Source organism: Cervus elaphus, chromosome 18 (genome assembly GCF_910594005.1).
Source record: "Cervus elaphus chromosome 18, mCerEla1.1, whole genome shotgun sequence".
Classification (NCBI taxonomy): Eukaryota; Metazoa; Chordata; class Mammalia; order Artiodactyla; family Cervidae; genus Cervus; species Cervus elaphus.
The window spans coordinates 82,218,523-82,241,068 of NC_057832.1; the positions used below are offsets into that span (position 1 = coordinate 82,218,523).

Here is a 22,546-nt window from a genome sequence, read left to right on the forward strand (position 1 = left end):
AACTAGGCAAATAAAATGCACCGTGCTAGGATTGGAAATGCAGGTTCCATCAGGTATGGTCCATGCAAGCGAACAGAGAAATATGGACAAGGTTGGGAGTCCACCAGGCACAAGGAAAGCACAGATCCCCGGTGAGAATAGATATTTTTCGACCCTGCAGGCGTGTCCAAAAGATGGCATGCACTCACAGGCAGAGCTTGAGCAAACCAAAGCATCATCTTACACAGATAATTTGGTGGTGCCAGTGGGAGCAGTCTCAGAATCAGCAGACTGTGTGACTTTTTCTTTATAAATTGGCAATGGCATATCTTTGGTGAGAATCATCTGTAGTTCCCGTTACCTGCCCCTTCGCCGTCTGCTAAACTTGCTACTCCATTGAAGCTTTGCACAAATTCCCACAGTTATGGAGTATGCAGGTTGCTGAAAATATAAGGTGTCATCCTATACAGCAGCCTCCTTTCAGCAGATGAATTGGCTGAGCGATGCAGTATTTAGGGCTGTGCTCACTCCTGTCTGCTCTTCATCCATTCACAGGGAGCCTGACGGCTTTGGTGTGTCAGCATTCCATTACGCCCTTGGCTTTGCCCTGCAAACTGCTCATTCCGGATAGAGGTACGCTGCCGGGGCCCCTGGGCTGCTCTGGCTCTCTGTGTGGGGTCATGCACAGGGTGTTGGAATCCATAGAGATTCGGTGAGAAAAATCAGACCAAAACTTCCTTTCCATCACATGTCTGTGGGTAAACCCTGAATAGGTCAGGTCAGGTAAGAAGGCTGCCCCTTCAGCCTCCGTTCATATCTTTATATCATGGCTTTGTGAAAAGCTCCTGTGGAGCAAAGATTCTGTAGCTCAGAAGTATAAAATACTTGGACTCAGAGACCTGCAAGGTCATTTACATTTCATTTTTATAATTCTACAAAATCAGAAAACTGTTGATATTGTTGACTTTAGGTGCTAGATGAACTATTCTCTTTACCTCTGTGTTTGTTTCAAACTATCCATGATAAAAGTATTTTTAAAAATAGCACCCATAGCATATGATCAGGCATATCCCTGCTTTCCTAGGCCATCTCGAGTTCACATAATTGCATTATGTTCCATAAAGATGATTAATTTAAAATATAGGCAGATGTGACTTACCTTTCAAAATGTAATTGTTCATATAAATTAATTCTTAGATGAGAAGGGTAATTTTCTGGCCTGTGCCATCCCAGATTTTGCTTGAAATGTGATGATGGCTTCTCTGGGTGCAGCTCTTGTCGCCAGGAGGAAGGCCCAGCTCTGCAGAGCCTGTCTGTCACCCTCTGGGACGCAGTCATGAGCATCCACATTGTCATGCATTTTCTTGCTCCTTCTTCCTGCAGATCCGTTGGAGGAAATAGCCGAAAATCCTCAGCAAACGGCGGCCAACTCTGCGGCCGAGCTGCTGAAGCAAGGGGCAGGTCAGTCCTTGATGTGTTTTCCTCTCCTACTGGCTCCTGGGCAGAGATGGGATTCCTTTCTTGCCTGCAGTCTGGGTTCCTTTCCTTGGTGTGTCAGGGGAGGCTTCCTTCTGTAGAACCCACCACAGGGCTGGGCGGGGAGCGGCGGGGCAAGTGTCCTGGCAGCCGGGCCAGGACCCCACAGGCGGAACAAGACCAAATTCAGTGGTATAAAAGTCACAGCCTGTGTTTCATTCGGGGAAATGGTCAGATAGACTGTGGGTAATGTGCCCCTGCAGCGGATATATAGTAAAGTAGATCAATGAGTCCACAGTTTGACCCAGGCTGACACCAACCCCCAGACAGCGAGCTACTGGTGGCACTGTTTTCTTATTAATAGATTTTATTTTTTAGCACAGTTTTGGGTTCACAGCAAAATTGAGAGGGTGCTGCAGAGGTTTCTCATATACCCGCCGCCCCCACACATAGACACAGCCTCTCTCAATTAACAACATCCTCCGTCAGGTGGGACATTTATTAAGAGTTGATGAACCTACCCTGACCCATCTCAGTCACCCGGAGATGACATAGTTTACATTACTGTTCACTCCTGGTGTACATTCCATGCGTGCGTGCTAAGTCGCTTCGTTTGTGTCCTACTCCTTGAGACCCCATGGACTCTAGCCCGCCAGGCTCCTCTGTCAGTGGAGATTTCCCAGGCAAGAATACTGGAGTGGGTTGTCATGCCCTCCTCCAGGGGTTCTTTCGGACCCAGGGATCGAACCTGAGTCTCTTATGTCTGCATTGGCAGGCGGGTTCTTTACCACAAGCGCCACCTGGGGAGCCCATGGTTTTGGACAAATGTTTAATGACATGTACCCACCATTGTAGTATCACACAGAATAGCTTCACTGCCCTAAACTTCCTCTGTGCTCCACCTGCTCATCCCTCCTCCCAAATCCTGGCAAACCAATCCTTTTATTGTCTTTGGTTTCACCTTTCCAGAATGTCATATGATTAGAATCATACAGTATGTGGAGCCTTTTCAGATTGGATTCTTTCACTTAGTATTATGCATTTAAGAGTCCTCCATGTCTTTTTAGGACCTTAGAGCTGTTTCCTTTTAGTGCTGAATAATATTCCATTGTCTGGATATACCACGCTTTATCCATTCACCCACTGAAGGACATCTTGAATGCTTATATATTTTGGTAATTGTGAATAAAACTGCTATAAACATCCACATGCAGGTTTTCATGTGGACGTAATTGTCAACTCCTTTGGATAAGTATCAAGGAGCACAGTTGCTGGATCAGATGGTAAGAGTATGTTTATTTTGTGAGAAACCACCAAACTGTCTTCCCAAGTGGCTGCACCATTTTGCATTCCCACAGCAATGCATGAGACTCCCTCCTGTTCCACACCCTCCCAGCAGTTGGTGTTGTCAGTGTCCTGGATTTTGGTCATTCAAAATAGGTGGTTAGTGGTATCTCATTGTCATTTAAATTTGCATCTTCCCAGTGACATGGCGTGGAGCAGCTTTCATGTACTTGTCTGCCATCTTCATATCTTCTTTGGTAAGGTGTCTGTTAAGGTTGTGTGTCCATTTTTCGATAGGGTTGTTTGTTTTCTTATTGTTAAATTTTAAGAGTTCTTTGTATATTTTGGTAACAGTTCTTTGTGAGATTTGTCTTTTGCAAATACTTTGTCCTAGGAGGCAGCTTGTCTTCTCATCCTCTTGACAGTGTCTCTCAGAGCAAAAGTTTTTAATTTTAATGAAGCCCAGTTTATCAATACTTCTTTTCATGTATCATGTCTTTTGTATCTAGAAAGTTATCACCAAAGTCATCTCAGTTTTCTCCTGTCTTATAAGAGTTTTATAGTTTACATTTTACATTTACTCTGTTCTATTTTGAGTTAATTTTTGTGGTGGGTTTAAGGTCTGTGTCTGGATTGATTGTTTTTGCATGTGGATGTCCAGTTGTTCCAGCACCATTTGTGGAAAAAGACTGTCTTTTCTACATTGTATCTCCTTTGTTCCTTTGTCAAAGATCAACTGACTATATTTATGTGGGTCTATTTCTGGACCCTCTATTCTGTTCCATTCATCTATTTGTGTTATTGTTTCACCAATACCACACTGTCTTTTGATTACTGACATTTTGTAGTAAGTCTTAAAGTCAAGTATTAATAGTATCAGTCCTCTCATTTGGTTTTCAATACCAATTCAATATTGTATTGACTTCCCTGGGTCTTTTGTTCTCTGTATAAACTTTAGAGTAGGTTTGTTCATAGAGTAAGTTGCTGGAATTTAGATGGGGATTTCATTGCCTCTACAGATCACGTTGGGAAGAACTGACATCTTAATTATATATTGAGTTTTCCTATTCATGAATGTGGAATATTTAGATTAGTTCTTTGCTCTTATTAGTGGGAGTTTTGTAGTTTTCCTCATATAGATCTTGTACATACAATATTTTATTAGACTTACACCTATTTCATTTTTGGGGTGCTCATATAAATTGGGATTGCGTTTTTAACTCCAAATTCCTCTTGTTCTCAGGGAAGTGATTAACTTGTATATTTACCTTATATCCTGCAGCCTTGATGTAATTGCTTATTAGTTTCAGGCCAGGCCATTTTTGCAGTGTTAGACGCATTCCTAGCGATCCCAGCTTAAGAGGGCCGTGGACAAGCCACAGGGTTCTTGTGGGTGTGCCCTGCATCTTGACACCAGGGGCACTGTACTTTATTTCTGTCCTTCTTAACCCGCCTTCGTCATGTGGCAGCGCACCTGCCAACAGGTGTGACTGCTGCCCAGTCTCAGAAGTTGGGGTGGAGGCGGAGCCAGTTGCTGTTCAGGCCTCCAGGGAGACTCTCCCAAAGGAAGCCAGCCTGGGTGGGGACACAGCCCGGTTAACGCTCCAGTCACAGGAAAGCACTTTCGCTTCTGTTTAGTGACTATCTAGAGGCCTTTAGAGATGGACTGAAGATATCCCTACTCACTCTCAGAGCTGCATCTGGCAGAGTGGGGAATGAGAGCAGCTCCGTTCCTGGGGGGGGACACATCCCTGGGGAGTAGCCAGGCGAGATCTCGGCTCCTACACAACTGAACTTGAGGCAGAGTCTGAATGTCCCATGGTCACAACAACCCATTAACTTATGCAGGGAGCTATGCTCAAAAGGCCTTCAGGCTGTTTACAAAGCCTCATTCACAATCAGCTATTTGCCTCTCCAAGGGGTGATGGTAATGGACAAGCCCTCAGCCCCCTGCAGTGTGGGGATGGGACAGGCTGTCCCAGCTCTTTGCCTGCAGACTGTATTCTGAGTCACTGCAAGTCTTTCGTTCTCAGCAGCTCTTTCTGGATGCCTGTGCTTTTAGAACTCCATGCAGGGTGGATATTTAGGGTCCAGACGGCACGCTCCCCTCTCAGGATGTTTCCTTAACTGCAGGTGTGGTTGGGCTCTTTTCCCACCTGGACCCACACTGAGACTGAGGCGGTGCCTCCAGTCCCCCCTTCCCCCAGGGATGCCAGGTATAAATAATGCAGCAGAGCTGGAAACGCATCCTGACCAGTGGGCGAAGTCTCCTTGGCTCCAGTGCTGGTGTGTGTGTCTCTGAGTCACTCACTCTCCACGCCTTTGGAATTAGAAATAAAGGGTGCTTGCCTCAGATACACTTGGCCACGAATTTATGCACGTCATTCATAAGCCCCAGGGCCCTTGTGTTTGGCAAACGCATTAACGCCGCTTCCCCCTGTGTCTTCCAGCCTGCAATGTGTGGTACCTGAACTCCGTGGAGATGGAGTCCCTCACGGGCCACCAAGCCATCCAGAAGGCCCTGAGCATGACCCTAGTCCAGGAGCCGCCTCCCTTGTCCACAGTCGTGCACTTCAAGGTGTCGGCCCAGGGCATCACCCTGACGGACAACCAGAGGAAGTGAGTGTGCCCGCGGCCGGGCTGCTGGGGTGGGCGCGCAAGGCTTCTGGCCTCACCTGGGGTTAGACCTCCTACCAGCTCTGCCCAGGCCCCTGGACATGTGGTGGTCACCCCGGCAGAGCTCTGCGGTCCAGGAACAAATCAATGACCTGGTCAGTCTGTGCTTTATCCTGATGTTCAGTATGTCCTCAGAGACACATATAAACTATTAACATTTGGCCCACATGCTGATTTTTTAAGGAATCAGTAAAATTTTTTAAAAAGACACAGAGATCTTTGAGTATCTCTTTGATACACACACAGTGTGTATGTAATCTGCAAATGCAAAGATCTTATAAGTCATTTCTGCAAAAACACTCAGTGACTATGATAGACTCTCCTCATTTTTGCTTTAGTGTCATTACTTCTAACAGTTGGTTATCCTGTTTCAGGTAAGAGTGTGACCTTGATAGATATTATTTCAGTAGTTAATGTTAATATATATTATGTTAATAGATATAATATAAAAGAATAATTTATGTTAATAATTATTAACTATTATATAGATACTGTACAGTACTATATCTTAGTTAGCAACATTTGAAATCTAGGCAGCATCTAGGCAGATGCTGTTTCAGTTTCTAGGGACTTCCCTCCAAGCTGTCACTGAATGGGTTCTAGATGCGCAGATTCATAGAGAGGGGGGCACTTGTGGAGCCCCAGCCGGAGCACAGAGCAGGGTTAGGTGCCTGGACAGAACAATGGCAGACATGCTCCTTCCAGGAGCAGAGCCTTTGACCTCAGGATCAAAGGCATTTCAGAGGCAGTTTTGTATTTGCTATGGAAACAGCCTGCTGTGGTTAATGAGGGAGCCCGATCGGCTGCCCTAAAAGCAGAGTGGTGGCAGGAGCTTCGAGGGGTAGGCCTCCACCAGCCCCCATGCCGGCTGGAAAGGCAGCGCCCACCCCAGCGCCTGAGGAGCTCTTCCCAGCATGACCCCTGCTTCAGAGCTAGTCCTGGGCTTGGGAGGGGCTCTGAACCACTGCTCTCAGGATGAAATAGGTGGGGAGTGTGGGATGGGGTGTGCGTCCTGCCACTCAAATTGGGGTCCTTGTTCCCCTTTTGATCCGAGTGGTCCGCATAGCAGGTCCCGCATGCCTTACACTCGGTTCCCTCACTTTTCAAGCTGCACCGAGGTAAGTGTCTTGGAATGTTTGTGACTCGAATGAAATAGACACAAGCTGCCAGCCTGGCTCAGCCGAAGCATGAACATAGGGTCGGGCGGGACAGCACGGCTCCTTCCTTTGCAGCCTCTATTTTCTTCTGCTACCGGTGTGCTCTTTGTGAACCTCTAGTTTCCCCTGGTGCTTACAAAACCCTGGGGATGGTCTGCCCCCACAGCACTCAGGATCTTTCTTTTTGCCAGAGACAGAGCATGCCTGTACAGCTGATGCTGGATAAAGGGGGCTGTGTCCTCAGCATCCCCCATGGAAAGGTGTCTGGCTCTGCCCGTGCCTCTCCCTCATGCTGGCCTCTGGGGACACCACCTTCCTCAGGAGGAGGGGGCACTTGTCCAGCCGGAGTGGGGCACACGGGGCTGGCCAGCTCAGAGGAGCAGGGAGGGCTGGCCGTGAAGCAAAGGACGAGTGACCGGGGCTGGGACCAGTACAGAGGGGTCCTCTGATGGTTCCCCCAGCAGCTGTACTGGCCTGGCATTAGCAGCACCTCCCAGTAGATTTAATGTGCACAGTTTACAGCAGGCCGTTAGATCCCTCATGGGGGTGACTGGGCTCCTCTGGCAGGAGAATGTTGGGCTATACTGAAGCCCTTTTCACAGGCAGTCATCTAAGGCTCTAGACAGTTGGTGGTTTCCTGGGATGAAGGCAGGAAGGCCAGGCCTCACTCAGTTTGATGCAGTTTCTCCATTTTGCTCCTCACGGTGCTTGCCTTCACCCCAAGACTTGCTCCTTCCCAAGCACCAAGCTTCATATGTCTGCTGATTTCTAACAAATGTACGCTCTACTCTTCTCTCCAGATGACCAGTAAAAGCATAAAATAGGCTTCTGTCCCCCCAAACCTGCTCATGGGGGGCCCTCCTAGGGCAGCACTGTCACTGCAAGACCCCAGATGGGCTCATGCTCCCCTGTGTCCCTGCAGGCTCTTCTTCCGGAGACACTACCCCGTGAGCAGCGTGATCTTCTGTGCGCTGGATCCACAGGACAGAAAGTAAGATGCCCGTATCCCTACTAAGCGATGCACGTGCTTCCTTGGTTTTTTAAGTTAATAAAGAAATTAACGTGACTCTTCTCTTTCTCTGATTTGCAAGGTGGGTCACAGACGGCCCTTGCTCGAGGTACGTTGCCAGCCCACTTTTATCCTCTCTCAGTTGACACTCACTCCACTCCAGGTCTCCAAAGAGGAGGATGACAAATAATGCTTATGGGTTTGAATTTGGCTTTAAATGAAAATGCAAGTGTTCTTTTTATGCAGAAAGGGCCTGCCGAGGGTTAACTTTTCTGTTTGCTCTTCTCTGAATGAGCAACACTTCCATTTGACCCATAAAATAGGGTATAAATAGCATGAAGCAGATTGCCTGGCGTTTCCAGCAGTTGAGGAGGGGGTTGGTGTGTTAGGAGGGAGGGCCGCGTGGGTGCAGTAGGCGTCAGTGCTTCCCAGACGAGAGGGAGCGTGGCTGTCCCCCAGCCCTGCTGCCCGTGTAACCTCAGATCCTCCAGAGCTGTCTACATCCCCACAGGTGGGCATCTCCATGTCACCTAAATTTGATGACCGCAAATGTCTCACCACAGGAGCCCTTGCCTGGGATTCCGATTTTGTGTTTGTAGCTTTGTCTTGGCATCTGATAAAGTGCTAGGAGGCCTCCCCAGGTCCCCAGAAGGGGCAGTACCCCCCCGGGCCACCCCAACTCTGGCTCTTAGGACCAACTGCACTCCCCACACGTGGGCTGCGCTGCCCTGGAGGGTCGCTTGAGAGCCATCGGCCTGTCCCTCCTGTGGGGTGGAACCCACTCAGGTCAGATAAAAACATCCTTCATTTCTCTGAGAAAGAGAAGAAGGACCTTAGATAAGGGATAATCCAGGGATTTGGGTTTGGATAATGGTAGTTATTGTGTTGTTTGGGCCTCACAAAAGCTTATTCAGAAAAAATAGATTGTGCTGTTCTTTTAGACAGTTTCCTCTCCTGCACATATGTGGCCCGGGCAGGGAGGCCCTGGTGTGTTTTTAGAAGCCCCATCCTCCAGCCCCAGTGGCTGGGAGTGTGGGCATCTAGGCAGACCCCCCCCCAGCCCCAGGAACTGAGACTGGGGTGCTGGCATCCGCAAGTGTGTGTGCCTGTCTGCGCCCGTCTGCTCTGATGGTGTGAGGAGAGAACAGGCAGCTCCTGTGGTGGAGCAAAGGCCCTCCCCAGAGACTCGGGACTGGTGCCCAGGAGCTGACGGGTCTGGAGGGTTCCAGCCAGGCTAGACCCACGTCTTCAGCTCAGGTCCCAGTCTCATGGCCGGCCCTCCCCAGCCCTGCCCCTCAGGTTCCTCCCCTGCGAAGTCTGGGCACAGCATCCTCCCTGCTGCCATGGAGGGGGTGTGCGGGCAGGTGTCTGGCAGGGGATATGGTCCCGAGATTTTGGAGAGGTGGTAGTTAGAGGCGATGATGGTGAGGGAAGAAGCGGAGGCATGCACCCTGTGGGAGGGATGGGCCTCGGCTGGCATGCTGACCCACCTTTCCTGTTGCAGAGTCTTTGGATTTGTGGCCCGGAAGCAGGGCAGCGCCACGGACAACGTATGCCACCTGTTTGCAGAGCACGACCCCGAGCAGCCGGCCAGCGCCATCGTCAACTTCGTGTCAAAGGTCATGATCGGCTCCCCTAAGAAGATCTGAGCCCTCACAGCCCAGAGACTCCAGAGGGGCTGACGTGACCTTGGTAGTCCAGCACCAGGAGGGAAAGGGGCTCCTCCGACTGTTCAAACACGAGAACAAACAACCTTGCCGCCTGTGGCCTCAGTTGAGGGGCGCAGCTCATGGATGCATTTCTGTAGCCCAGTGCTTTCTGGGCAGAGGAAGTTGGACATCAGGTGCACCCATCCAGTCACCGCTTGGGAAAGAACAATTCAAGGAGATGTGGGGACCCCTGTTCCTCACACTCTGGTGTTTATGGGAAGGAGGGGAGCCCAGCCCGCTCCCCGTGACCCTGAGTGCCTCATCACTGCCATGTCAGAGCACTCCTGGCCAGTGGACATGCCAGGGCCTCTGTCCTCCCACAATGGAGATATTGATTAACCTGAGAAGGGGATGCATGTTGGTTGAAGGTTCGTGCAGGTCAGGCCCTCCTGGAGCACTATGGCATCGTGGGCGAGGGGAAGATGTGATGGGCGGTGAGGACAAGAAAGGTCACATTGGTCACGGTGAGGCTGGAGTCCAAGCGTGGGGACAGTTCCCCATCTCCGCTCACATACCAGGTCTGAATGGTGCACTGGGCCGTGAGAGGAAAGTGAGAAGATAGGAGGAAAGCCTCATTTCCATATAATTTATATTTTACTTGTGCCACGTTATTTATGATAATAGTTTGCCATTGTTATGCTGTACTGGTGTCTACATGCTGCCGTCTGCCAAGGTCAGGGTTCTAAGACGAGGTCTACCCCCGGTCAGGTGTACCAGGAGTGCAGAGTGGACTCTTTTGGCCATGCTCTCAGCTGTCATTGCCCGAGGGCGGCTGCCAAAACTGGCTTTGCCTCAAGCAGCCTTCCGAATGCTTGACCATCCATATTTGGTTTCCACAAGCAGCCTTTCGAGTGCTTGACCATCCACATGTGGTTTCCTGGCTGCAGATACAGCCTTTCTGGGGAGGAAGGTCTTGAGGGGTGGGACACGATTAGTTTGAGACTCAGGCCTGCTCTGCATCGCTGTCCTCGGCCGTCGGGGCCTGGGAAAGATCACCGCGCTAGAACCGTTCACCTGCAGGAGTGCTCATCTGTCTCCACCCTACCTGTTGTCTCCCATTGGGATCCATGTATTCTGGCACCTGAGCAAGGGGAGGTGTTCTAACACTGTTTCCCAGCTCTTCTGCATCATCTTAGGCACCAAATCAGACAAGCTGTTTATGCCGATGTGCATGTTGCTAAGCGGAGGTCTGTCCACCTGAATTTGTCAGTGGTCAGAGGTTTGGGAGAAGCCAGTGGTCCTGCAGGCTCCCCAGAGCAAGAGACAGAGCTGCACAACATCGTCATAAAGCCCCCGTCTCCTTCCCCATCGCCCCAGACGTTCACGCCGCAGCTCTCCATCCCTGGAGAACTGTCCATCTCCTCCGCTTCCCAAATCAAGCACCAGCTCTTCAAACACCAGGAATCACCGCAGCAGTCATCACGCTAGTGTTTGGAAATGTGCTCTGTGGATTCTTTGTTTCTCAAGTGGGGCAGAGACAGTCAGCGACAGCAGAGGTGGGATCCACCGAATCCAGTGGGCACCATTTGTGTGTGTGAGTGTGTGTGTGTGTGAAAGCAGGTGGGTGAGTCCACTGTTTAGCTCCTAGTGATGCACCAACACAAGTGCCTCGTTTTTGTGCCAAATGTTTGCCTTGGTCCTTGTGGACCCTCTTCTCTGACGCATGGCGGCATGGCCAAGGAAAACGTGCCGGCATCTCCCAGAGGCCTGATGCCTTGGTTGCTGGGGTGGGGGCGTCTAGCATTTCAGTTTTTCATTTACAGCAGAACTCGGTGAAGAGGAGCAGAGGTTTGTACTGGCCCCCGAAGGGGCCTCCTCCTGAGATGCTGGTCCACAAGTTTGACCCAGAGGCTGCAAGCCAGGTCCCTTATCCTTCTGACAGAGGAAGAAAGGGCTCATGAGGGGTTCCGGACTTAGTAGCATCAACTTCCCCAATCACAGAGGGACCTTCTCCCGCCCCTGGCTGTCCTCGTCCAGATCACGCAAGCCATGACATTTGGTTTTTAAACTGACTGGCAGCTGAGCCTTTTACTCTCAGTGGTCAAGGAAGTTTCCTCCCAGCAACTGGCTCCCTCTGGAGTAAGGAATGAAAGGAATCGAGTTTCCTGGTTTCTGAGGAGCTGGTACAACAGTGTGTTACATATGCATAAAATGGAACAAGACGAGTCCATGAACTTTGTGCTCAGACCTTGGGCAGCCCCACCACCAACACTGGCTCTAGGCAGACAGGGAAGGAACATCCCCAGGCATCTGGGGTGCCCATGGGCACAGGGGTACTGTCCTGGATTGTGCACAAGGACTGCACCCCACTAGCATCATAGCCTCATAGCCAGAGCCTGTTAACCTGCTCATTAACCTATGCTGTATTCCTCCAGTGTTAACCTGTAAACGTATTAAGTCACATTGCATTTAAGGGTCTCCGTGTGTATTCTTGGCATCAGAGACCTCATTGTCTCCTTCTCTGCCTTACCTAGTAGTGGATATTTTTACTTTTCTTATATTGTAAAGAATATATCCAGTATGTAAATGAATGTTCTATAAATCCTTTGTATAGTCATTTTCTCTGCTCTTTAAATATCACCTCTATTCAAAGTATAATAAAAGTATAAACTTGATAAGCCTCACTGAGGCAAGCATTTGTGGTGTTAGATGGAAGTACCTGACAGGGTGTGTGCAAGTGTGGATGGGTGTGTGTGCGTGTCTGAATATGCCTGTGTGTGTGTATCTGGGAGTTTGAAGGGGATTGTGTATGAAAGAGTGAATTCACTTACAAACATATTCTATATTTTTCCTTCAGGAATATAGTTTGATTTCTGCCCAGAGACTTGAAAATTGTATTCAGATTTTAAGAATTTAATAATGACATGTGGTATTGATCATAGGTGCTGCTACGTTTTTGATGTTGATATAAAGCCCCTAATCCAGTAGCTGTAGGAGGAAGCTCCTAGTGTAGATCAGCCTCTAATGGGGCTTCCCAGGTGTTTAACCAGAGAGGATGCTGAATCTGAATATAAAAAGTCCAGTTGTGTCTGACTCTTTGTGACCCCATTGACTGTAGCCTGCCAGGCTCCTCTGTCCATGGAATTCTCCAGACCAGAATACTGGAGTGGGTAGCTGTTCCCTTCTCCAAGGGATCTTCCCAACCCCGGGATCAAACCCAGGTCTCCCACGTTGCAGGCGGATTCTTTACTATATGACCCACCAGAGAAGCCCCGAAAGTCCAGTGGGTTCACTTATTTTTTTTCAATAGATGCTGGTGACAGCCCTAGCACAGCCCTGTAGGCTCTCGTGAGCTTGGGCTCATCCCCCAGCTAGGTGGAGCCCCACTGTGCTGGCTTTCTGCCCTCTAGGGTAGGTTTCTTTCCTCAGCTGGAGCAGAAGAAGCCAGGGGGATTAAGCCACTTGGATGGTGGCCTCAGTTCCACTGGCTATGCCAGAGCCTGTAACGAGAAAGGAAGATGAAGCTGGGTATGACCAGTGCGTGTGAGATTTGGGTCCTGGCTGTGATGCATACTGGGGCCAAGGCCTGTCCAGGCTCAGGACTGAGGCGACCATCCACGTGGCTTAACCCTCAGGGCTTCTTCTGCTCCAGCTCAGGAAAGAAACAGAACCTGGGCCCATTTTGGTTATGGACTGATAAGGAGCTGGCCCTCTCCCCAAACCTCAAAAGTTCTCTCACAGCTGGGTATACCTGTGCAGTCTTCTGCTTTCTGCTCTGCTGACATGTCCAGGGGGCTGTGCTGTGAAGCGGGACCTGCCGTGGCCCCAGGGTTGGTGCTGAGAATGGAAGGGAGAGCAGGTGGAGGTGGCTTGAATCTTATCCAACAGAAGGTTCTCACTAGGCCCTGGACCCTTGACCAGTGTCACAGCAGGGAGTAAAAGCGGAGGGGCTCTGGTTCTACCCATCTTACAGGTGCACTTTCAAAGACACGTTCTGGATTTGTCACCACAGCCCTAGACTACAGAGAGAACTGTCAGAGACCCAATGCCCCCAGGCCTCACTTGACAGCCCTTGCCTTAGGGGGGCTTCACCACTCCCTGTTCATCACTCAGCCACATATCAGTGACTGCCCCTTTGCCCCACCCACTGGGGTCCTGGACCTATCAGTGACAGACCTCCCTTGCCCCGCCCACTAGGGTCTTGGACCTATCAGTGACAGACCCCCCCCTTGCCACCACCCACTTGGGTCTTGGACCTATCAGTGATAGACCCCCTTTGCCCCGCCCACTTAGGTCCTGGACCTATCAGTGACAGACCCCCCCCTTGCCCTGCCCACTTGGGTCCTGGACCTATCCGTGACAGACCCCCTTGCCCCGCCCACTTGGGTCCTGGACCTATCAGTGGCTGTCCCCCTCTCATCCTGCCCACTCATGTCCTGGATCCCTTAGTTATGGCCCCTCACCAGCCTCTTGGGGGCCATCAGTTCTGATCCTTCATGGTCCTGGTTTTTTTGTCTCCTAGAGGTTTGTGTGTGGTCTCCAAGGTGGTGGTATGAACTGCCCCCCACCGTGGCCCAGAGGTCACGTTTCACAAAGCAGGGGCACTGGAGCCCGGCTCAAGACTGAATTGGAGCTTCCAGGTGGACCTGGGGTACAGGGAAGGGACATTGCACGACCTGGGAATGGGCTGTGTCTGGACACATTTGAGCTGCAGCGTTGTTGAATTTGCAACAAGAAAAATGGTCCAAGAACAAATGACGTTGAAGTTCCTGAGGAATCAGACCACAGCCCAATCACAGCCCAAGCCTGGACTGGGGTAACAGTAGGGGTTTGGTGGGCTCCCCCAAAGCCTGTCACCTGTGAGGGTCCTAGCAAAAGGGATTCTGCCACAACGACCTGGTTGCCAAAGCCTTTTGTCCTTGGGAACCTGAGACTTCCTTCCCCATCCCAGAGACAGACACCGGGGTGGTGGGGGCACAGGCAGGGGTCCTGCCCCCTCCTGGAAGCACTCTGTCTCCCACAGACAAGGGATCGCCCACAGTAAATGCCAGGCCAGGGAAGGCTCTCTGAGCCTCGGGCCTGCCAACCCTCCGCCCCTCAGGCAACCCTACAGGGGCCAGTGAGAGCCTAAGGGCAGTTCAGTTCAGTCCATTTCAGTCGCTCAGTCGTGTCCGACTCTCTGCGACCCCATGAATTGCAGCACACCAGGCCTCCCTGTCCATCACCAACTCCCAGAATTTACTCAAACTCATGTCCATCGAGTCGGTGATGCCATCCAGCCATCTCATCCTCTGTCGTCCCCTTCTCCTCCTGCCCCCAATCCCTCCCAGCATCAGGGTCTTTTCCAATGAGTCAACTCTTCACATGAGGTGGCCAGAGTATTGGAGTTTCAGCTTCAGCATCAGTCCTTCCGATGAACACCCAGCACTGATCTCCTTTAGGATGGACTGGTTGGATCTCCTGCAGTCCAAAGGACTCTTCAGAGTCTTCTCCAAAACCACAGTTCAAAAGCATCAATTTTTTGGTGCTCAGCTTTCGTCACAGTCGAACTCTCACATCCATACATGACCACTGGAAAAACCATAGCCTTGACTAGACGGACCTTTGTTGGCAAAGTAATGTCTCTGCTTTTTAATGTGCTATCTAGGTTGGTCATAACTTTCCTTCCAAGGAATAAGCATCTTTTAATTTCATGGCTGCAATCACCATCTGCAGTGATTCTGGAGCCCCAAAAAACAAAGTCTGACACTGTTTCCACTGTCTCCCCATCTATTTCCCATGAAGTGATGGGACCAGATGCCATGATCTTAGTTTTCTGAATGTTGAGCTTTAAGCCAACTTTTTCACTCTCCTCTTTCACTTTCATCAAGAGGCTTTTTAGTTCCTCTTCACTTTCTGCATAAGGGTGGTGTCATCTGCATATCTGAGGTTATTGATATTTCTCCCAGCAATCTTGATTCCAGCTTGTGCTTCTTCCAGCCCAGCATTTCTCATGATGTACTCTGCATATAAGTTAAATAAACAGGGTGACAATATACAGCCTTGACGTACTCCTTTTCCTATTTGGAACCAGTGGGTTGTTCCATGTCCAGTTCTATTGCTTCCTGACCTGCACATAGGTTTCTCAAGAGGCAGGTCAGGTGGTCTGGTATGCCCATCTCTTTCAGAAATTTCCACAGTTTATTGTGATCTACACAGTCAAAGGCTTTGGCACAGTCAATTAAGCAGAAATAGATGTTTTTCTGGAACTCTCTTGCTTTTTCGATGATCCAGCGGATGTTGGCAATTTGATCTCTGGTTCCTCTGCCTTTTCTAAAACCAACTTGAACTTCTGGAAGTTCACGGTTCATGTATTGTTGAAGCCTGGCTTGGAGAATTTTGAGCATTACTTTACTAGTGTGTGAGATGAGTGCAATTGTGTGGTAGTTTGAGCATTCTTTGGGATTGCCTTTCTTTGGGATTGGAATGAAAACTGCCATTTTCCAGTCCTGTGGCCATTGCTGAGTTTTCCAAATTTGCTGGCATATTGAGTACAGCACTTTCACAGCATCATCTTTCAGGATTTGAAATAGCTCAACTGGAATTCCATCACCTCCACTAGCTTTGCTCATAGTGATGCTTTCTAAGGTCCACTTGACTTCACATTCCAGGATGTCTGGCTCTAGGTGAGTGATCACACCATCGTGATTATCTGGGTCGTGAAGATCTTTTTTGTACAGTTCTTCTGTGTATTCTTGCCACCTCTTCTTAATATCTTCTGCTTCTGTTAGGTCCATACCATTTCTGTCCTTTATTGAGCCCATCTTTGCATGAAATGCTCTCTTGCTATCTCTAATTTTATTGAAGAGATCTCTAGTCTTTCCCATTCTACTGTTTCCCTCTATTTCTTTGCATTGATCGCTGAGGAAGACTTTCTTATCTCTCCTTGCTATTCTTTGGAACTCTGCATTCAAATAGGAATATCTTTCCCTTTCTCCTTTGCTTTTCACTTCTCTTCTTTTCACAGCTATTTGTAAGGCCTCCTCCGACAACCATTTTGCCTTTTTGCATTTCTTTTCCATGGGGATGGCCTTCATCCCTGTCTCCTGTACAATGTCACAAACCTCCGTCCATAGTTCATCAGGCACTCTGTCTATCAGATCTAGTCCCTTAAATCTATTTCTCACTTCCACTGTATAGTCATAAGGGATTTGATTTAGGTCATATCTGAATGGTCTAGTGGTTTTCCCTACTTTCTTCAATTTCAGTCTGAATTTGGCAATAAGGAGTTCATGATCTGAGCCACAGTCAGCTCCCGGTCTTGTTTTTGCTGACTGTATAGAGCTTCTCCATCTTTGGCTGCAAAAAATATAATCAATCTGATTTCGGTGTTGACCATCTGGTGATGTCCATGTGTAGAGTCTTCTCTTGTGTTGTTGGAAGAGGGTGTTTGCTATGACCAGTGTGTTCTCTTGGCAAATCTATTAGCCTTTGCCCTGCTTCATTCTGTACTCCAAGGCCAAATTTGCCTGTTACTCCAGGTGTTTCTTGACTTCCTACTTTTGCATTCCAGTCCCCTATAATGAAAAGGACCTCTCTTTTGGGAGTGTTAGTTCTAAAAGGTCTTGTAGGTCTTCATAGAACTGTTCAACTTCAGCTTTTTCCGCATTACTGGTTGGGGCATAGGCTTGAATTACTGTGATATTGAATGGTTTCCCTTGGAAACGAACAGAGATCATTCTGTCATTTTTGAGATTGCATCCAAGTACTGCATTTCAGATTCACTATTCACCAAAAGCCTGAATAGTCAATGGGAGTGCTGCCCCTGCGCAGGTCCATGCCTGCTGACACATGAGACTTAGTCCGGATCCAGGGTCTCCTAACATAACAGCCAAAATAGCCAGGATACAATAGAAAATTACCTTTTGTACCAGGAACCAAGAAATTTACAGCCTGAATGAGAAAACACAATTGACTGAGGCCAGCATCCAGATGAATCAGGTTTTGGGATTACAGTATCTGGCCAGGATTTAAAGCAACCGTTGCAACAATGCTTCAACAAGCAAGTCAAAATTCTATTCAAACAAATGGAGAAATAGAAACAGAGCCACAGCAAAGAACTAGAAGTCATGAAAAAAGCCAAACAGACTAGGTTACAAAAATGTATAAAGCAAATTACAAATCCACTGGAAGCTCAGAAGCAGAGTGAGGATGATGGAGGAGTGAATCTGGGAACTTGAGGACTGAGCAATGGTGAGTTCAATCTAATTGGCAGAGAGTTGAATACGTGAGGGGACCTAAGGGACAACTGTTTGTTATCGCTGAGTCTTAGATGGTGAGGGGAAGGAGAATGGGGCTAAGGAGAATTTGAAGAAATGACCCAAACTCTCCAAATCCAGCAAAAGACACGGATGTGTAAATTCAAGAAGCTATGTGAACCCCAAACAGGAGTCCAAAACAGCAACAACAAAAATCCATGCAAGACTTTTCATCATGAACTTTATGACAACTAAAGACAAAGAAAAAATCTTGAAAGCAGCCAGACAGAAGTGATGTCAGATTATGTATATTGAATGACAATGGTGGATTTCTCATTTTAAACCACAGACGCCAGAAGGAACTGACACATTTTTTAAGGCCCAAAGAAAAGAAATACCAGCTGTGAATTCTATGTTCAGTGAAACTACCTTCAGGAGTAAAGGGATAATAGACTTTCTCAGGTGAAGGAACTAAAAGAATTAGTATTTAGCAGGGCTCTTCTTAACAATTTGGCTAAAGGAAGTTCTTTGAACAGAAGTACAAATGATGAAAGAAACTTGGAGCATCAGTAAAGAAAACAGAACAATGGAAAGAATGACAGACCCTGCTTTTCCTCACAAGCATTATAAATAAAAAATGACTGATGATTGAAACAAAAATTATTCCACCATCCAATACTCAAGACAGTGATATTTCAAAGTGAGGAAGGTAAAGAGACCTCAATGTAGGTGATATTTCCACACATCAGACCAAGTGGTGAAATGCTGATACCAGCAGATAATGACAAATCACATACACAGATATGTAGTAATAGGTTACATTAAATTAGTGATTAAATTAGTAATTTAACAAGCAGCATAGAAACTATGCAAAAATGTATACTTTATAACTCTAAACACATCAAAATGAAATCTTAAATGAAAACTAATAGGAAGGCAAGAAAACAGAAACAAGGAAACAAAAACAAAACAATAGTATATCAGAATTTAGTCCTATATCAAAATTTAGTCCTTTGATGTAAATGTTTGAAGAAAAACAGATTGCAGAATGAGAACGCCATTTACAAGACATTTCAAATTCAGTGACATAGGTAAGTTGAAATTACAAGAATGTAAAAATATATATCTTGCCAACACTAATTTAAAAAATACATGAACCACTCTACTAATACCTGAGAAAATATACTTTAGGGTAAAGAATATTACTAGAGACAAGGATGGACATTATACAATCGTAAAAGGACTAGTCCACCGGAAAGACATGAGGATCCTAAATGGACACTCATCAGAAGCTCAATACATGAGGCCAAAACTGGTTGAGCTGAAAGGAAACAGACAAACCCACAGTACAGGTGGGAACTCAACACGTGCTTCTCCGCATCTGATAGAACTATTACACTGGAACTGTTTATAATATGATAGAATAGTATGGACAGAAAGTCAAGAAGGATATGGAAAGCCTGCACAACATAAGCAACCACAGGATCTAACTGACAAATCCTGAACCCCACTCAGCAGCAATATACACATTTTTTCAAGCACCTGTGGACCTTTCACCAAATAGACCATAAATTGAGCCCTAAAGCAGAGGATGGTCTTGATCCCTGTCTTCTGTACAATGTCACGAACCTCCGTCCATAGTTCATCAGGCACTCTGTCTATCAGATCTAGTCCCTTAAATCTATTTCTCACTTCCACTGTATAGTCATAAGGGATTTGATTTAGGTCATATCTGAATGGTCTAGTGGTTTTCCCTACTTTCTTCAATTTCAGTCTGAATTTGGCAATAAGGAGTTCATGATCTGAGCCACAGTCAGCTCCCGGTCTTGTTTTTGCTGACTGTATAGAGCTTCTCCATCTTTGGCTGCAAAAAATATAATCAATCTGATTTCGGTGTTGACCATCTGGTGATGTCCATGTGTAGAGTCTTCTCTTGTGTTGTTGGAAGAGATCCAACCAGTCCATCCTAAAGGAGATCAGTCCTGGGTGTTCACTGGAAGGACTGATGCTGAAGCTGAAACTCCAATACTTTGGCCACCTCATGTGAAGAGTTGACTCATTGGAAAAGACCCTGATGCTGGGAGGGATTGGGGGTAGGAGGAGAAGTGGACAACAGAGGATGAGATGGCTGGATGGCATCACTGACTCGATGGACATAAGCCTGAGTAAACTCTGGGCGTTGGTGATGGACAGGGAGGCCTGGTGTGCTGTGACTCATGGGGTCACAAAGAGTCAGACACAACTGAATGACTGAACTGAACTGAAAGCAGAGGGAATCCTGGGAAAGGGCGTAGGTCCTCTCTGGGCCCTTAGGGTTTCTAAGACCATCTCAAGTTGCCTAGATCCTGGAGAGTTGGTTAGGAAAATAAAACAGACATTGGTTGAGCACCTACTGTTTGCTAGGTGCAGTGCAAACCCTTGCCATTTGGCTTGGTTTATGGGTTTAAGCTCCCCGCTGCAGAAAAGTCAAGGAATCCATACAGCACAAACTTGAGTGGGCCCGGTGGGAGCGTGCTACCTGCCATCTGGGCCTGGGTGTGGGCCCCATACAGATCCCCTCAGTGCCACAGGTTGAGTCTGCCAACAACCTCGGCCAGGAGCCACTGAAACTGGCGTATAGTTACACAACAGCTCCCAAATGGGGCACAGACAAGTTAAATGATCTTAGCTGCTACAAATGAACAGCTGCAGACAACTGCGAGCAGGGTTCTGGGCCCATTTACTGAGAATGAAGCTCAGGGTCAGAAAAATGTATTGACCACAGTCTGGACACAGGCCTGGTTGTCTTTCTTTTTTTTAAACTCTAATTTCTTTCTGTGTCAGAGCCCCAGCCAGGCAGCATGGGAGGCTGCAGGAAAGAACCCAGTCAGCGATTCCAGAGCCTGTGTCCTCCCTGTGGCCCTGAAAAGACATCTCTGCACACTCTCCCCAGTGAGCAATCTCCCGTGAACTGGTTCCCTCCTTCTGCACTTTGCCTTCCATTTGAACTGGAAGAATCTAGCTGAAGCCACACCTGCAGTCTCCCAGGATGTGCTGAAGCTGGCGGTGGCTGAGAACATCGTGGGCACCACCGCCCCCTAGTGGCGTCATCGCTTACTACAGCAGTGTGTGAGTGTGTCAAGTCACTCAGTCCTGTCGACTCTTTGCGACTCCACGGACTGTAGCCCACCAGGCTTCTCTGTCCATGGGATTTTCCAGGCAAGGGTACTGGAGTGGGTTTCCATTTTCTTCTCCAGGTACTACAGCAGGCACAACTGCAAAGACCAGTGCGGTGTCTGTTAGCTGCTAACCTATAGATGGAGAGCATGTGAAATGAAAAATAGATTGAGTTGTCTTAATATGAGGAGTTTGGATGCTGAAGCCTAGTTGTCTGGCTTCAAATTTTGGCTCTCCTGCCTATTCACTCTGTGACTTTGACAGGCTACTTGACCAGACCATCTTTTCTCATTTGTCAGATGGAAACAATAGTAGTGCTTATGTGATACTGATGTCCTGAGAATTAAATGAGTGAACAGGTTAGAACAGCACCTGTAGGGAAGTGGCATGTAATCATAACCTATAATTATCTTTAAAAAATATTATTACAGTCTTTAATCCTTGATAGACCAATTGCTGGTATTTGCAGATTAAAGTTGAGACCCACTGTACAAAAAGTGAGGAATTTCCCTGGTGGCTCAGAGGGTAAAGAATCTGCCCACAATGCAGGAGATCCGGGTTCGATCCCTAGGTGGGGAAGATCCCCTGGAGAGGGAATGGCAATCCACTCCAGCGTTCTTGCCTGGAGAATCCCATGGACAGAGAAGCCTGGCGAGGTCTAGACCATGGGGTTGCAAAGAGTCAGACACAACTGAATGACTAACATTTTCACTTTCATCCTTCATAGTGGTGACTCCCTAGTATAAGAGTGGGAAAACTTCCAAATAAAGGTACTGCAGTGGCTTAAAATTAGATGGTCAGGATTGGCCTCAAACTGCTGGGGTTGAGAAGGTTTGCATCTGTGAGTGACTAAGGCGGTGGTCTGGTGGTCTTCCTGTCTTAGCATGAACAGGAGCTGGCCCAGCAAAGCTTCCACAGGAAGGAGAGGGCATACCTCACTCCCTTCCCTCCTACACTCCCCTGCCCCACCAGCCAACCTTTCTGCTTCCCCCCATACCCCGCCTCTGTGTCCCAGTCATCCTTGTTATCTGATCACAGGTATAAAGAGATACCAGGAATGAAAACAAAAGAAACCTCCTTTATGAGGTGTTGAAAATGTTCTAAAATTGATTGTGTTGACAGTGAATTGTAGGGAAGATATGAAAAACCATTTACACTTTGAATGGATGAAGGGTGTAATGTGTGCATTGTATTTCAATAGAGCTGTTATAGAGGTAAAAGTGGAAAGAATCTAGAAGACCAAAGACAAATGTGAGAGTCCTGGGTGGTATATACAGCAACCCAATATCTCTGCGTGGAGAGAGCAAGGGAAATCAGCCTGACAGCTCGGGAACCTCTGTGGCCCTGCCACACCCCCCGAAGCATCTGCCTCCCAGGCTTGCTAACCAAGCAGAACTGTGCTTCCTCTTACAAACATGCTCCAACTGGGAAATACAGAACGCCTGCAGAGGATGAACCTATAACCACAGTGGTGGCCTCCTCCTCTGTGACGTGGGAGCCCTGGGGTGGCCTGTGCAGGGAAGTGAACCGGGGAACCCCTGGGGTGGGGAAAGGGAAGCTGAGAGACAGGAAGGGAATCTGGAGAGAGGCAGGCCTCCCACAATGCAGTGGGGGGCTCTCAGTGGGGTGACCTGTTCTCCAAAAGACCTGGGTTGAGTTTTCAAACTTCACCTTTGATTAAAAAACCCAACACCAGCAGGTGGAACTTCCCAGTGGCACATAGGTGGGCATTACCACTTCAAATGGGGCTTCCCAGGTGGCTCAGTGGGTTAAAAAAAAAAAAAAAAAGAATCCATCTGCCAATGCAGGAGACTCAGGAGATGTGGGTTCGATCCCTGGATTGGGAAGATCCCCTGGAGGAGGAAATAGCAACATCCATCCAATATTCTTGCTTGGAGAATTCCATGGACAGAGGAGCTTGGT

General features: G+C 48.0%; 1 protein-coding gene across 7 annotated transcripts in view; it reads left to right on the forward strand.

Annotated features, from left to right (window-relative positions):
- The window catches only part of TNS3 (tensin 3), a 220,506-nt gene extending 208,592 nt beyond the window's left edge, over nucleotides 1–11,914 (forward strand). For 6 of the 7 annotated variants that reach the window (XM_043872501.1, XM_043872497.1, XM_043872499.1 and 3 more), the window contains 6 exons: nucleotides 535–612; nucleotides 1,363–1,440; nucleotides 5,190–5,358; nucleotides 7,495–7,563; nucleotides 7,664–7,690; nucleotides 9,086–11,914. In XM_043872501.1, the coding sequence (XP_043728436.1) occupies nucleotides 535–612; nucleotides 1,363–1,440; nucleotides 5,190–5,358; nucleotides 7,495–7,563; nucleotides 7,664–7,690; nucleotides 9,086–9,230 (566 nt within the window). In that variant the 3' untranslated portion in view covers nucleotides 9,231–11,914. The remainder of the gene's footprint in view (nucleotides 1–534; nucleotides 613–1,362; nucleotides 1,441–5,189; nucleotides 5,359–7,494; nucleotides 7,564–7,663; nucleotides 7,691–9,085) is intronic. The other variant, XM_043872498.1, reaches the window with a different exon arrangement.
- The last annotated feature ends 10,632 nt before the right edge of the window (nucleotides 11,915–22,546 follow it).